Here is an 11999-nt window from a genome sequence, read left to right as displayed (position 1 = left end):
AGGGAGACTTTGTGCAAAAAAGCCGGAATTAGACTTACCGGTAATTCAGTTTCCACGAGATCACCACGACGGCTACAAGGAGATTGACCCCTGACCTCTGTAGGGGCAGGAACAGAGAGAGGGTTTAAATCCCCCCCTCCCACCACCAACACCAGTGTGTCCAAAATTACAGAGACAGAAATAGGTGGTGAGAACACAAAATAATAAGTCGAGAGGGTATTACTTCATAACCTCCCAGGTAAGGCTAAAGAAAGGGTAGGGAATATATGTGCCGTCGTGGTGATCTCGTGGAAACTGAATTACCGGTAAGTCTAATTCCGGCTTTCCACCTCATCACCACGACGGCTACAAGGAGATATAAAAAATTATAGCTTAGGGGGGGACGACCGCCTGAAGGACCTTACGTCCAAAAGACAAGTCTAAACTAGATAGGTCTAACCTATAGTGTTTTGTAAAGGTGCGGATGTTAGACCAAGTAGCGGCTTTACAGATATCCTCAAGAGGAGGACATAGCCCGGGTAGAGTGAGCTCTCAAATTTGAGGGGCAAGGCAGGCCTTGGGATTTATAGGAAATGGAAAAGGAATCCTTAATCCACCGTGCTAAGGAGGACCTGGAGGCTTTTAGACCCTTATTCTTACCTGAGAATAAGACAAATAGGTTGTTGGATCTACGGAAACCTTTTGACACTTTGAGATACCGTAAGACTGAACGCCTTACATCTAGTGAGTGAAAGTTAGATTCCCTATCATTAGAGGGATTACTGCAAAAGGAAGGTAAGACCATCTCCTGATTACGGTGGAAATCTGATACTACTTTTAGGCAAAAAAAACCTGGGTCTAATTTAAGAATGATCCTATCATCGGAGATACGGAGATAGGGTTCTTGTATCGATAGTGCTTAAAACTCGCCTAGCCTTCTTGCGGACGTGATGGCCACCATGAATGCGGTCTTAAACGATAGATGTTTGGTGGAACAACTAGATAGGGGCTCAAACGGGGCAAGTGTTAAGCCTGTGAGCACCGTATTGAGGTCCCCGTTGGGGATCCTGGATTTTAGAGAGGGCGTAGTCGAGAAGCGGCTTTCATAAATCTTCAGATCCAGCGATGCCTGGCTAGATCTTGATCAAAAAGCAAGCTAGGGCCGAGACCTGTACCTTCAGGGTGGAGGGTCTAAGACCTAATTCAAGTCCCTGCTGGAGGAAGTCCAAGATTTTCTGAAAATTGGGCGGCTCTAAGTTTGGGGCAGGGTTACCAATCCAGGCACAGAATCTCTTCCAAATCTTTAGATAAATCGAGAAGGTAACCTTCTTCCTACTCGCTTTTAGGGTAGATATCACTTTGTCAGAAAACCCTTGTGACTTCAACCTCTGGACCTCAGGATCCAAGCTGACAACTTGAGGAAGCTCGGGTTTGGGTGTAGAATTGGCCCTTGATGAAGCAGGTCCCTCCTGGAAGGAAGAGGCCATGGGTCCTCTTGATAGTTTTTTTAAGGCAGGGAACCAGTTCCTTTTCGGCCAATAAGGAGCTATTAGAATTAGCGTCGTATCTTCTAGGTAGAGTTTCTGGATTATCCTTTGCGTTCCTCTTGGAGGCGAACAGGTCCACTTGTGGAGTGCCCCATCTTTCTGCCAGAACCAGAAACACGTCCTGATTTAGAGACCATTCGGTATGATCTATTAACTGGCGACTGAGATAGTCTGCTTCCACATTCAGTATCCCTTTTAAATGAATTGCGGAGATGGATCTCACGTGGGACTCTGCGCAATTGATGATCTTTCTTGCAATGGACATTAGTTTCTCCGATCTCGTGCCTCCCTGGTGAGAGAGGTAAGCCACCGTCGTCGTATTGTCTGAAAGAATCTTACGTGTTGACCCACGAGAAGGATCTCTGCAGCTTTCAGAGCTTTCCAGACTGCTTCCAGCTCTCTGAAGTTGGAGGATTGAGAGCGGGTTGTTGGAATCCAGGAACCCTGAAACAAGTGATCTCCCACTTTCGCTCCCCATCCTTTTTTGCTTGCATCTGTAAGCACTTGAATGTAGGGAGTCTTCTCCCAGGCAACTCCCAAGGACAGATTGCCTGTGCTTTTCCACCAGTCCAGGGAGGTCTTCACCACTAGAGGGATCAGAACTTTGTGATCCAAGGAGAACTGTTCCAAGTTCTGAGAATCCATGACTGGAGGGATCGGAAGTGGGACTGGCTCCATGGGACGGACGGAATGCAGGACGAGAGAAGACCTAGGAGACACAGGCTTCCCTTATGGGACAAGACCTTCTGTTCTGGAATCGTCGAACCTTCAATTGGAGGTTTTTGACCTTGTCTGGTGGAAGAAAGGTATGTTGAGCTCGGGAATCCAGGATGATGCCCAAAAACTGGATAGTGCTAGAGGGTACCAGGTTTGATTTTTTTTTTTTTTCTCTTTCACCAAACACTCTAGATCTTGGGTGAGAGACAGGAAGGTTTGTAGGTCTGTTCTGAGTTTGTTCTCTGAATTCCCAATTAGGAGGAAATCGTCCAGGTATGGTATAATCACCAGTCCTTTGTGTCTCAGGAAGGCCACCATCTCGACTACCAGTTTCGTGAAGACTCTGGGCGCAGATGATATCCCAAAGGGAAGGGCCGTAAACTGGAAGTGATGGGTTACCCCCTTGTGGTCCTGAATGGCAAATCTCAAGAACCTTTGTGACTCTGGATGAATTGGGACGTGGTAGTAGGCGTCCTGAAGATCTACTGAACACATCAGGGCATTCCTCCCTATTAACGGAATCAGGGACTTTAGGGATTCCATCCTGAACTTCCGATAGATTACAAACTTGTTTAGGGCTTTCAAGTTTATAATTGTACGGAATGAGCCTTCTTTTTTCTCTACCAAAAACAGGTTCGAATAGAACCCTTGTTTTTGCTGTGTCGATGGGACTTGTACTATCACATCCATTGCCAGAAGGCTTTGAATTCCTTGCAGAATCTTTTTGCGTACATTGGAGGAGTTTGGGTTGGTAACAACGAAGCGGTTTGGGGGAGATGAAGAAAGTTCGAATCGGTATCCGAATTTTAAGATGTCCCGGACCCAAGGGTTCGGGGTAATGGACTCCCAAGGAGTCAGAAAATTCTTCAATCTCCCCCCGACTCTGGCGTCATTGTTTATCTGAGGACTTATTTTGGGAGGAGGGGTTATTTCTACCCCTGCCCCCTTTTGGATAGCTCCAGTGTCTTGACTTTCCTTTATCCCTAAAGGATCTATTCTGGCTAGTGGGGGCCCGAAAGGGATATTTCCTTTTATAGGGTCTCTCCTCTGGGAAACCCTTTTTTCTTGTCCGCAGCTTTTTCCAGGATACGATCTTAGGACAGGGCCAAAGACGTATTCCCCTGAGAACGGGATGGAGCATAGTTTCATCTTTGATGTGTTGTCGCCTGACCAGCTCTTCATCCACAAGGCGCGGCGGGCCGCGTTGGAGAGCCCGACGTCCTTCGCAGCAAATCTGACAGATTCAGCCGAGGCGTCTGCCATAAATGCTGTGGCGGACTTCAATAGGGGGAGGGACTTTAGGATCTCCTCCCTGGGAGTATTATCTCTGGTGTGAGATTCCAGCTCATCTAGCCACAACCTCATGGACCTTGCTACCGAGGTAGCTGCGATGTTTGCTTTTAAATTAAACATCGCCGCTTCCCACGATTTAAAAGGCTATCTGCCTTCCTATCCATGGGGTCACGCAGCTGAGAGGTGTCTTCGAAGGGCAAGGCAGTGTTTTTATTGACTTTTGCGACTTGAAATGTCAACTTTTGGTGTTTCGCTGAAAATTTTCACTTCACTAGTGTCAAACAGCCGGTTCTTAAAGGACCTGGACACCGCCAACCGCCTCTCTGGGTTGAACCACTCGTCGAGCACCATACCCGTATGTTCTCATTAATTGGGAACACCCGGGTCTTCTTAACCCCGAGTCTCCCAAACATCTCGTCCTGGACTGAGTGGGCTCTTGGGGTTTCTTCTACCCCCATAGTGGCCCGGACAGCCCTTAGAAGGGACTGGCATCTCATCCAACGAAAGGCAAAATTTCCTATCTGATTCAGTAGTACCAATATCAGAGGAAGCCGCCTCGTCCTCCCAGGCTCTAGATGATGAAGCATCTTCCTCGATCATCTCCGGGTCTGATAAAGAAGGAGATGGTCCCCTTCGCTTTTTAGGTGGATCCCTGGGTAAGGGGGGCATTTGGGATAAGGAGGTTTTTCCTGAGCCTCCTTAGTGATCTGGGAAGAATAACCCCCATCAGCCATGTTAAGTATACATGGAGATAAATAGCCAGAAGCCCTAAGCCAGAGATGTGGAGGAGGAACAAGCAACCTGGTACAGTGTCTAATAACAAGTAACAGGGCAAAAAAGCGCTTCCCCACAGGGGAACTTACGGCAGGCGGCACAGAAGGGTCTCCAGGGGAGCGGGGTTCAGTCGACAGGACTGCACGCTGACTCCGATGTACGCCGGTACACTGAGACATTCGGCACTTGTTGGCGCCGAAATTCGAACAGGAGACGCTTCCTGGATGACGTCACTTCCCCCGTCCACCGGAAGCGACGTCAGCCGCTTTACTGAAGCGCTTAGGCCCGCACCCGGTGATAGCCAAACAGGCCCGGCGGGAGATCGCGACCCGGGAGCAGGCTCTCATCTAATAATGGAGCGAGGCCTCCCTCCTTCACCCCTGCCCAGCATTAGTACGCCGACCGCAGGAGGGCAGGGGGAACACCGGTAGGTGCCAGGAAAAAGATCCATCTTCATCTCCCCACAGGGAGACTCTCTCTGCCCCTGTCCTCTGTAGGGACAGGAAACACTGGTGTTGGAGGGGGGATTTAAACCCTCTCTCTGTTCCTGCCCCTACAGAGGTCAGGGGTCAATCTCCTTGTAGCCGTCGTGGTGATGAGGTGGAAAATAATAATTCCATGAACTCGCCATGCCCCTCACGGAATACCTTGGGGTGTCTTCTTTCCAAAATGGGGTCACATGTGGGGTATTTATACTGCCCTGGCATTTTAGGGACCCTAAAGCGTGAGAAGAAGTCTGGAATCCAAATGTCTAAAAATGCCCTCCTAAAACGGTACTCATTGGAATTTGGGCCCCTTTGCGCACCTAGGCTGCAAAAGTGTCACACATGTGATATCGCCGTACTCAGGAGAAGTAGGGCAATGTGTTTTGGGGTGCATTTTTACATATACCCATACTGTGAGAAATGTCTGTAAATGACAACTTTAAAAAAAAAAAAAATGTATACAAAGTTGTCAATTTACAGAGATATACCCATGCTGGGTGAGAGAAATATCTCTGTAAATTGACAACTTTGTATAATTTTTTTTTTAAAAGTTGTCATTTACAGATATTTCTCACACAGTATGGGTATATGTAAAAATACACCCCAAAACACATTGCCCTACTTCTCCTGAGTACGGCGATATCACATGTGTGACACTTTTGCAGCCTAGGTGCGCAAAGGGGCCCAAATTCCAATGAGTACCGTTTTAGGAGGGCATTTTTAGACATTTGGATTCCAGACTTCTTCTCACGCTTTAGGGTCCCTAAAATGCCAGGGCAGTATAAATACCCCACATGTGACCCCATTTTGGAAAGAAGACACCCCAAGGTATTCCGTGAGGGGCATGGCGAGTTCATAGAATTATTATTTTCCACCTCATCACCACGACGGCTACAAGGAGATTGACCCCTGACCTCTGTAGGGGCAGGAACAGAGAGAGGGTTTAAATCCCCCCTCCCACCACCAACACCAGTGTTTCCTGTCCCTACAGAGGACAGGGGCAGAGAGAGTGTATACAAAGTTGTCAATTTACAGAGATATACCCATGCTGGGTGAGAGAAATATCTCTGTAAATTGTCAACTTTGTATAATTTTTTTTTAAAAGTTGTCATTTACAGATATTTCTCACACAGTATGGGTATATGTAAAAATACACCCCAAAACACATTGCCCTACTTCTCCTGAGTACGGCGATACCACATGTGTGACACTTTTTTGCAGCCTAGGTGCATAAAGGGGCCGAAAGTCCAACGAGTACTTTTAGGCTTTACAGGGTTGCTCACAATTTAGCCCCGCCCAAAATGCCAGAACAGTAAACACACCCCACAAATAACCCAATTTCGGAAAGTAGACACCCCAAGGTATTCACTGAGGGGCATAGTGAGTCCAGAGATTTTTTCGCCAGAAGTTAGCAGAAATGGAAACTTTATTATTTATTTTCCTCATAGTGTCATTTTCCGCTAATTTGTGAAAAAAATAAATTAAATCATGCATGAACTCACCATGCCCCTCTGCAAATACTTTGGGATGTCTTCTTTCTAAAATGGGGTATTTATACCATCCTGGCATTCTAGAACCTCAGGAAACATGACAGGTGCTCAGAAAGTCAGAGCTGCTTCAAAATGCGGAAATTCATATTTTTGCACCATAGTTTGTAAACGCTATAACTTTTGCGCAAACCAATAAATATACACTTATTGGATTTTTTTTAAAGACATGTAGCACAATAAATTCTAACAAACTGGTGTAGAAATGTAATTATATTTGAACAATTTAAACCAGAGAAAGTTAAATACACTTTTTTGTTGAAAATTGCGGCCTATTTTGATTAATATCAGAAAAACAAAAAAAGGCAGCAGCAATCAAACACCACCAAAAGAAAGCTGTATTTGTGAGAAGAAAAGGAGGTAAAATTCATTTGGGTGGTAAGTTGTAGGACCGAGCAATAAACAGTTAAAGTTGTGAAGTGCTGATTTGTAAAAAAGGGCCTGGTCACTAGGGGGGTATAAACCTGTGGTCCTTAAGGGGTTAAGGAGGTTTCCAGGATCAGGCATTGATGGCCTATAAAACCAATTTCAGATCAAAGGGTATCAAACCAGCACCTCAAGGGGCCACAGCCTCTTAAACATGTACAAAGCTATTTAGTAACAGTTCAGGGAATTGCTGCTTCCTCCCCTTGAAGTGAATGGGCTGAAGCTCTAGTACTCGGCACAGCATAAAACCAGGTCAAGTTTGACATTTCATACTAGGTGTGATCAAGGTCCTTCTGTACCCAGTGATACATAAATGTAACAAAGTAACTTAATTAAAATAAATTTTATTAGCAAAATAAATAAAATGACAAAAGCTTCAGTTTGTGGCTGCAGATCCAGGGAGGTGACAGGTGGAAGGTCCTAAGGACACAATGTTCTTCACAGCAGACTCCACCTCCCGTCTGGTGATGGTTCTCCTGTTATATATGGACAGCCTGGCAGCTTCAGATGCTATGGACACCAACAGCTCAGATTCTTTGGCCAAACAGATGTCCCGCCCCTGAGGTCCCTGTAAAGAACAAATTGTTTATCAGAACAAGGATAGAAAAGCAGAGGCCATTTCTAGATGGCATCACCCACCCTGCACATTTGACTGGTACAACTTAGCATGCCCAGGAAGCTTTAAAGGGGAGGTGAAGAGAGAAGTGGATTCCAAGCACTCCTGGTACCACATGCCCAAGAATCTGCCCAAGAATCTGACCGGGTTCAGACCAGTCCCTGGTGGGCCCCCTAGACCCCGGTACAGCAGATTGCACTTTGTACTGTAGATATGCAGAGCACAGCATCCCAAACCAGGTTGATTATGTAACCAGTTACCCAGTTTACAGATGCATCAGTTGACTGAGAACTTACAGGTAAACAGCTAGGATAGCCTGTATCATCTTCCATCAGGGACCTGCCCTCTAGAAGTCAATGCAGAGACCTCATATCATCTTGTAAAGCCCTGCCACAATGTGACAATGTGACAATATTTGCATTTATACAGTGGTCCCCCAGAATGAATTTTACTGGTGGGTCCTAGGCCCCCATCCGACACTGAATCAGACTACACAAACCCCATTGATAGCATAGCATTGAGGGTAGACACATGTGGCAGATGCAGCCAAGAAGCACACCAAGCAGTTCACATTGCATTACGGTTTGAATTTGAAAACAGATTTGCACCGTGGCTGCCACACGCGTTCACGACCACACCAAGCTTTCTAGATCCCCTATGTTGAGGACCAGCTGGAAAACTAAGATTCACTGCTCAACTAACCCAAGTGCCACATATACAACATTTGGACACGGTGCCAATACTACATCATGTTATTGAACGGGGCACTTTTCAAACCACACCTCTTTCAGGTATGTTCAGATATCAGCACCAAAATCCATGTCCCACGTTCGCAGTGTAATCCATGTGGTTCTTATCTGAAGTCAGCATCAAGTGGCATCTCTTGACTCAACCCATGAGGAAGGCACAGCCAGATAGCTGCATTGAGTGGGTTCAGCCTTGGATTTCTGCTGCAGATTTCCAGGAAAATAAGTCTGACTTAATGTGCATTTTTTGGTCGTGTGAACATCCCCCCCCCCCCCCCCCCCCCCAACGGTGCGAGGAGCCAACGGTGTTCGTGTGAACATCCCCCCCCCCCCCCCCCCCCCAACGGTGCGAGGAGCCAACGGTGTTCGTGTGAACATCCCCCCCCCCCCCCCCAACGGTGCGAGGAGCCTCAGGTCACCTCTTACCAAACCTCCTCCAGCCAAAGAGCTTAGAAGGTCACTGCCTTTGGACTGAGAACGGCCTGTGAGACTGGGATACTTGGATTAGAGTCATTACTGGCAGTTAACAAGTCACAGCAGATCCGTCCTCTACAGATCACTTCTGCATGAAAGCTGCCAAGTAATGCCAGGACCCAAGAGAAATAACTGCTCCTCCAGGAAAGGTGCAGGGACTGGAGGTAATGGGGGCCATATTGGCAGAAACAGAAGCCTCATTGCCCACCATTCCCTGCAGACCTCTGATTTTAGGGAGTTGCTCTTGGACCATCTCACCCCTACCTGTTTTAAAACCTTGTAGATGAATCTGGAGTAGTTCTTGGACTTTGTGCGGCTTTTCTTCCCGGCAGATCTCTGGCTGCCAGCTTCCATTTTGTTCACAGCGTTGGAGGAGCACTTCATTCTGGATTGTTCAAGGAGCCTGATAAGGAGAATAAAGAACATGATGCCAAGGACATACCAGGCAGGGGAGCGACACCAACTAAGTGTCCTGCAGAATGACTACCAAACGCTGAAAACCTCCCAATACTGGGCAGAGCGTCCTGACGAGAGGTCACCCAGCATGTCCCCTATACATGACCAGCTCTGCACAATGCATTACCAACGGTCACATGCAGGGGGAGCCACAGTATAGTAAGAAATGGGGTCAACACTACAGTGCATTTAAATGGTCGGCACTTAAATACATTTTTGCAGTTAGTACAGACTAACTTTAAGGCGACTTTCACACTTGCGTTATTTTTCAGTATCGATATCCGGCAGAAGGTCTCCATACCAGAAAAACATTTCCATTTAATCCTCATGCATTCTGAATGAAGAGAGTTTAGGATGCATCAGGAGGTCTTGCTTTCCATTTTGTGACCGGACACAAGAGACCACTGCAGCTGTGTCCAGTCACAACAGATCATCACTGAAAACAATGCAAGTCAATGGTAAAAAAAAAAAAAATTTAAACGTAAACTCCCAGCAATGCTGTTCCTTAGCGCTAGTGTGAAGCTATCCTAATGTAGGTTATAGACAAATGCCTCTCCAGCATCTCACTCCAGGCAGAATGTAATCAACCCTTCCGTGAGCTGACCGTCATCTACTCTCACTACTATGTAGTTTTGGAGGGTGGTGCGGCATTTTCCTCCAAGATCATGATTGATGTAGTGATAGCGACCATTTAAAGGGGCCTTCCTACCATAACCTCCCATTCACAGGATGATTAATAAGCATCTGATCGGAGGGGTCCAGCTACTGGGACACATGCAGGTTCTGACCAGGTTTGTGAAACCAAAATCAGGCGCTGATCATAAGAGGAAAGGACAGAGGGTAGGTTTTTTTTTTATTGGACTCTAGGTTCTGGATACAGGAACTGCATAAAAAAAAAACTGAATGTGTGAATACAACAGGAGAAATTAGTTTGCAGTCCGTTACTAAACTCTACAGTAAGTTTATCACCTCTTTAAACCCATGTTTTTTCTTCTAGAAGCCACTGCAGTTCAGCTTTCAAAAAGTTGCAGAGAAGTTTTGAGTGAAACCCATTACCACAGCAAACATGTTGACTCCAGGAGTGGGAACAAAGGGCAAAAGTAAGAACTTTTTTTGAAAACAAAACAAAAAAAAAACCCACACACTTTACCACAAACCCCCCACCCCCAGTGTCCTGTACACAAGCACTAACGGCTTCATACACTCACAACCAGCATAACCAACAGTCCAGGGTTGTCCCAACTTAGAGACTAGACTGGCAGATTTGGCTTATCCTGACCCACAAATTATATAATCCCACCCAGAATTGGATTCCTGAAGAGGCAATAAGGGGTCTGACAATGGGACCCCATGAAGAGGGCGCCTATGTCCTCCATAGTGATCTTTGAGCACATACAGTCACCTCCACTATAGACCAGCAGAAGCTAAAGACCAGAAATCTGCCAGATTATCAAACATTCCAGACCACCAGCCTATAGGAACCCCAATGACTATGCTAACACCATCACCACCCTCCAACACAACTTACCTAATAACCAACCTCACAGTACTGCTGCCAACCAGAGCGCCGTGCTGGGTGTTATATAGCGGGGAGTCATGTGCCTCCAATAAACCAATCACCGGGGGCCGCTCCCTGCAGACCATTACTCAATTAGCTCCATCTGCTTCTGTCACCGCAAACCTAACACACAACGGGGGAGATTTAGGGCTCATTCACACAACGTAGGCCATCCGTGCCCCTATTGTGGACCGCAAACAACGGTTGACTTGAATGGGTCCGCAATCTGCAAGATATGACACGGTGTGTGGAGCGGAGGCACGGATTGGAAGCCCCACGAAGTCAATGAGTCCGCAGCGAAACAATACAGGATTCCCGCGGCCCGTGCCAGTGCACTGCGTAAAGCAGCACGGACAGCCTACGTTCATGTGAATGAGCCCTTATAGAAACCTGGCTCAGTTGCCCGGAGCAACCAATCAACTAAGGGCAGTTTTACATCCCAGCGCAAAGAGTGGCCTAAAATACCGGTCTTTGTAAATGACCCCCACAGTGTGTTTAGCGCCTGATGTTTTTTAATGCAGTTTTTGTAAGGCTACTTTCACATCTGCGTTTTTGCTGGATCCGGCAGGGATCTGCAAAAACGCTTCCGTCTAGATAATACATCCGTGGGGTTTCGTCCCGTATTTCCGTTCCGCAAAAAGATAAACATGTCCTATCTTTTTGCAGATCTCGAGGTCCGCGATCTGCTGCTCAGACCCATTCAAGTGAATGGGTCCGCGATCCGCTGCGGCTGCCCCACGGACTGTGCTCGTGCACTGCAGCCCGCATTTTGCGGGCCGCAGCACGACCACGGGGCGCACACGCCCGTGTGAAAGAGGCCTAAACGGTACCCTGCCTACCACATAAAGTTAATTATTGCTTCTCCCTAATATAAGGCGTCACCTCTGCAGCCATTTCCGTCTGAGATCCCGCATGCAGTACTTTTGTTTCCGTCTAAAAAAACGGATCTCAGACGGAAATGGCTCAAACGGATGACAACTGATGCAACAGGATCATTTTTTTTTTTTACAGGATCCTGTAAAAAAACGGATCCATTGAAATCCTATGCATAAGGGCGGGTTCACATCAGCGTTATGGATTCCATTTTTGTTTTCTGTTATAGCGGAAAATACCAGAATCCGTAAGTCAAAACGGAACCTTTTAAAAGGCATTCCGTTTTGCTTTCCGTCATAATTGAAGTGTATAGGAATCATAACGGATCCGTCCGGTTTCCGTTATGCAGAACGTAAAAAAAGTCCTGTCGACAGGAAACCGGACGGATCCGTTCTGCTGCCCATAGACTTGTATTATGAAAGATCAAAACGGAATGCCTCCTAAAGGCTTCCGTTTTGACTCCCGTCTTATGGATTGCGTTATTTTCCGCTATAACCATGTTATAACG

At 46.7% G+C, this 11999-nt stretch overlaps 1 protein-coding gene across 1 annotated transcript; it reads right to left on the bottom strand.

Annotated features, from left to right (window-relative positions):
• Nucleotides 1-7144: 7144 nt before the first annotated feature.
• On the bottom strand, nucleotides 7145-10719 carry LOC120999357 (histone H2B type 3-B-like). Its single transcript, XM_040430226.1, has 3 exons — nucleotides 10589-10719; nucleotides 8869-9007; nucleotides 7145-7336 (listed from the first exon to the last, which is right to left on the bottom strand). The coding sequence occupies exons 1-3, from the start codon at nucleotides 10702-10704 to the stop codon at nucleotides 7145-7147; spliced, it is 447 nt and encodes a 148-aa protein (XP_040286160.1). The 5' UTR covers nucleotides 10705-10719.
• Between the last annotated feature and the right edge of the window lie 1280 nt (nucleotides 10720-11999).

Source organism: Bufo bufo, chromosome 4 (assembly GCF_905171765.1).
Source record: "Bufo bufo chromosome 4, aBufBuf1.1, whole genome shotgun sequence".
NCBI classification, from domain to species: Eukaryota; Metazoa; Chordata; class Amphibia; order Anura; family Bufonidae; genus Bufo; species Bufo bufo.
Note: the sequence above shows the minus strand (reverse complement) of the source record. Positions and strands in the feature narration are given on the sequence as shown.

What these genes read in the sequence shown, in the direction of transcription:
- LOC120999357 (XM_040430226.1), bottom strand. Translation starts at nt 10,704, where the DNA reads ATGGTCTGCAGGGAGCGGCCCCCGGTGATTGGTTTATTGGAGGCACAT. An exon ending in ACTGTGAGGTTGGTTATTAG is followed by an intron (nt 9,008 to 10,588) that starts GTAAGTTGTGTT and finishes TCTCCTTATCAG; the next exon opens with GCTCCTTGAACAATCCAGAA. An exon ending in TCTACAAGGTTTTAAAACAG is followed by an intron (nt 7,337 to 8,868) that starts GTAGGGGTGAGA and finishes TGTTCTTTACAG; the next exon opens with GGACCTCAGGGGCGGGACAT.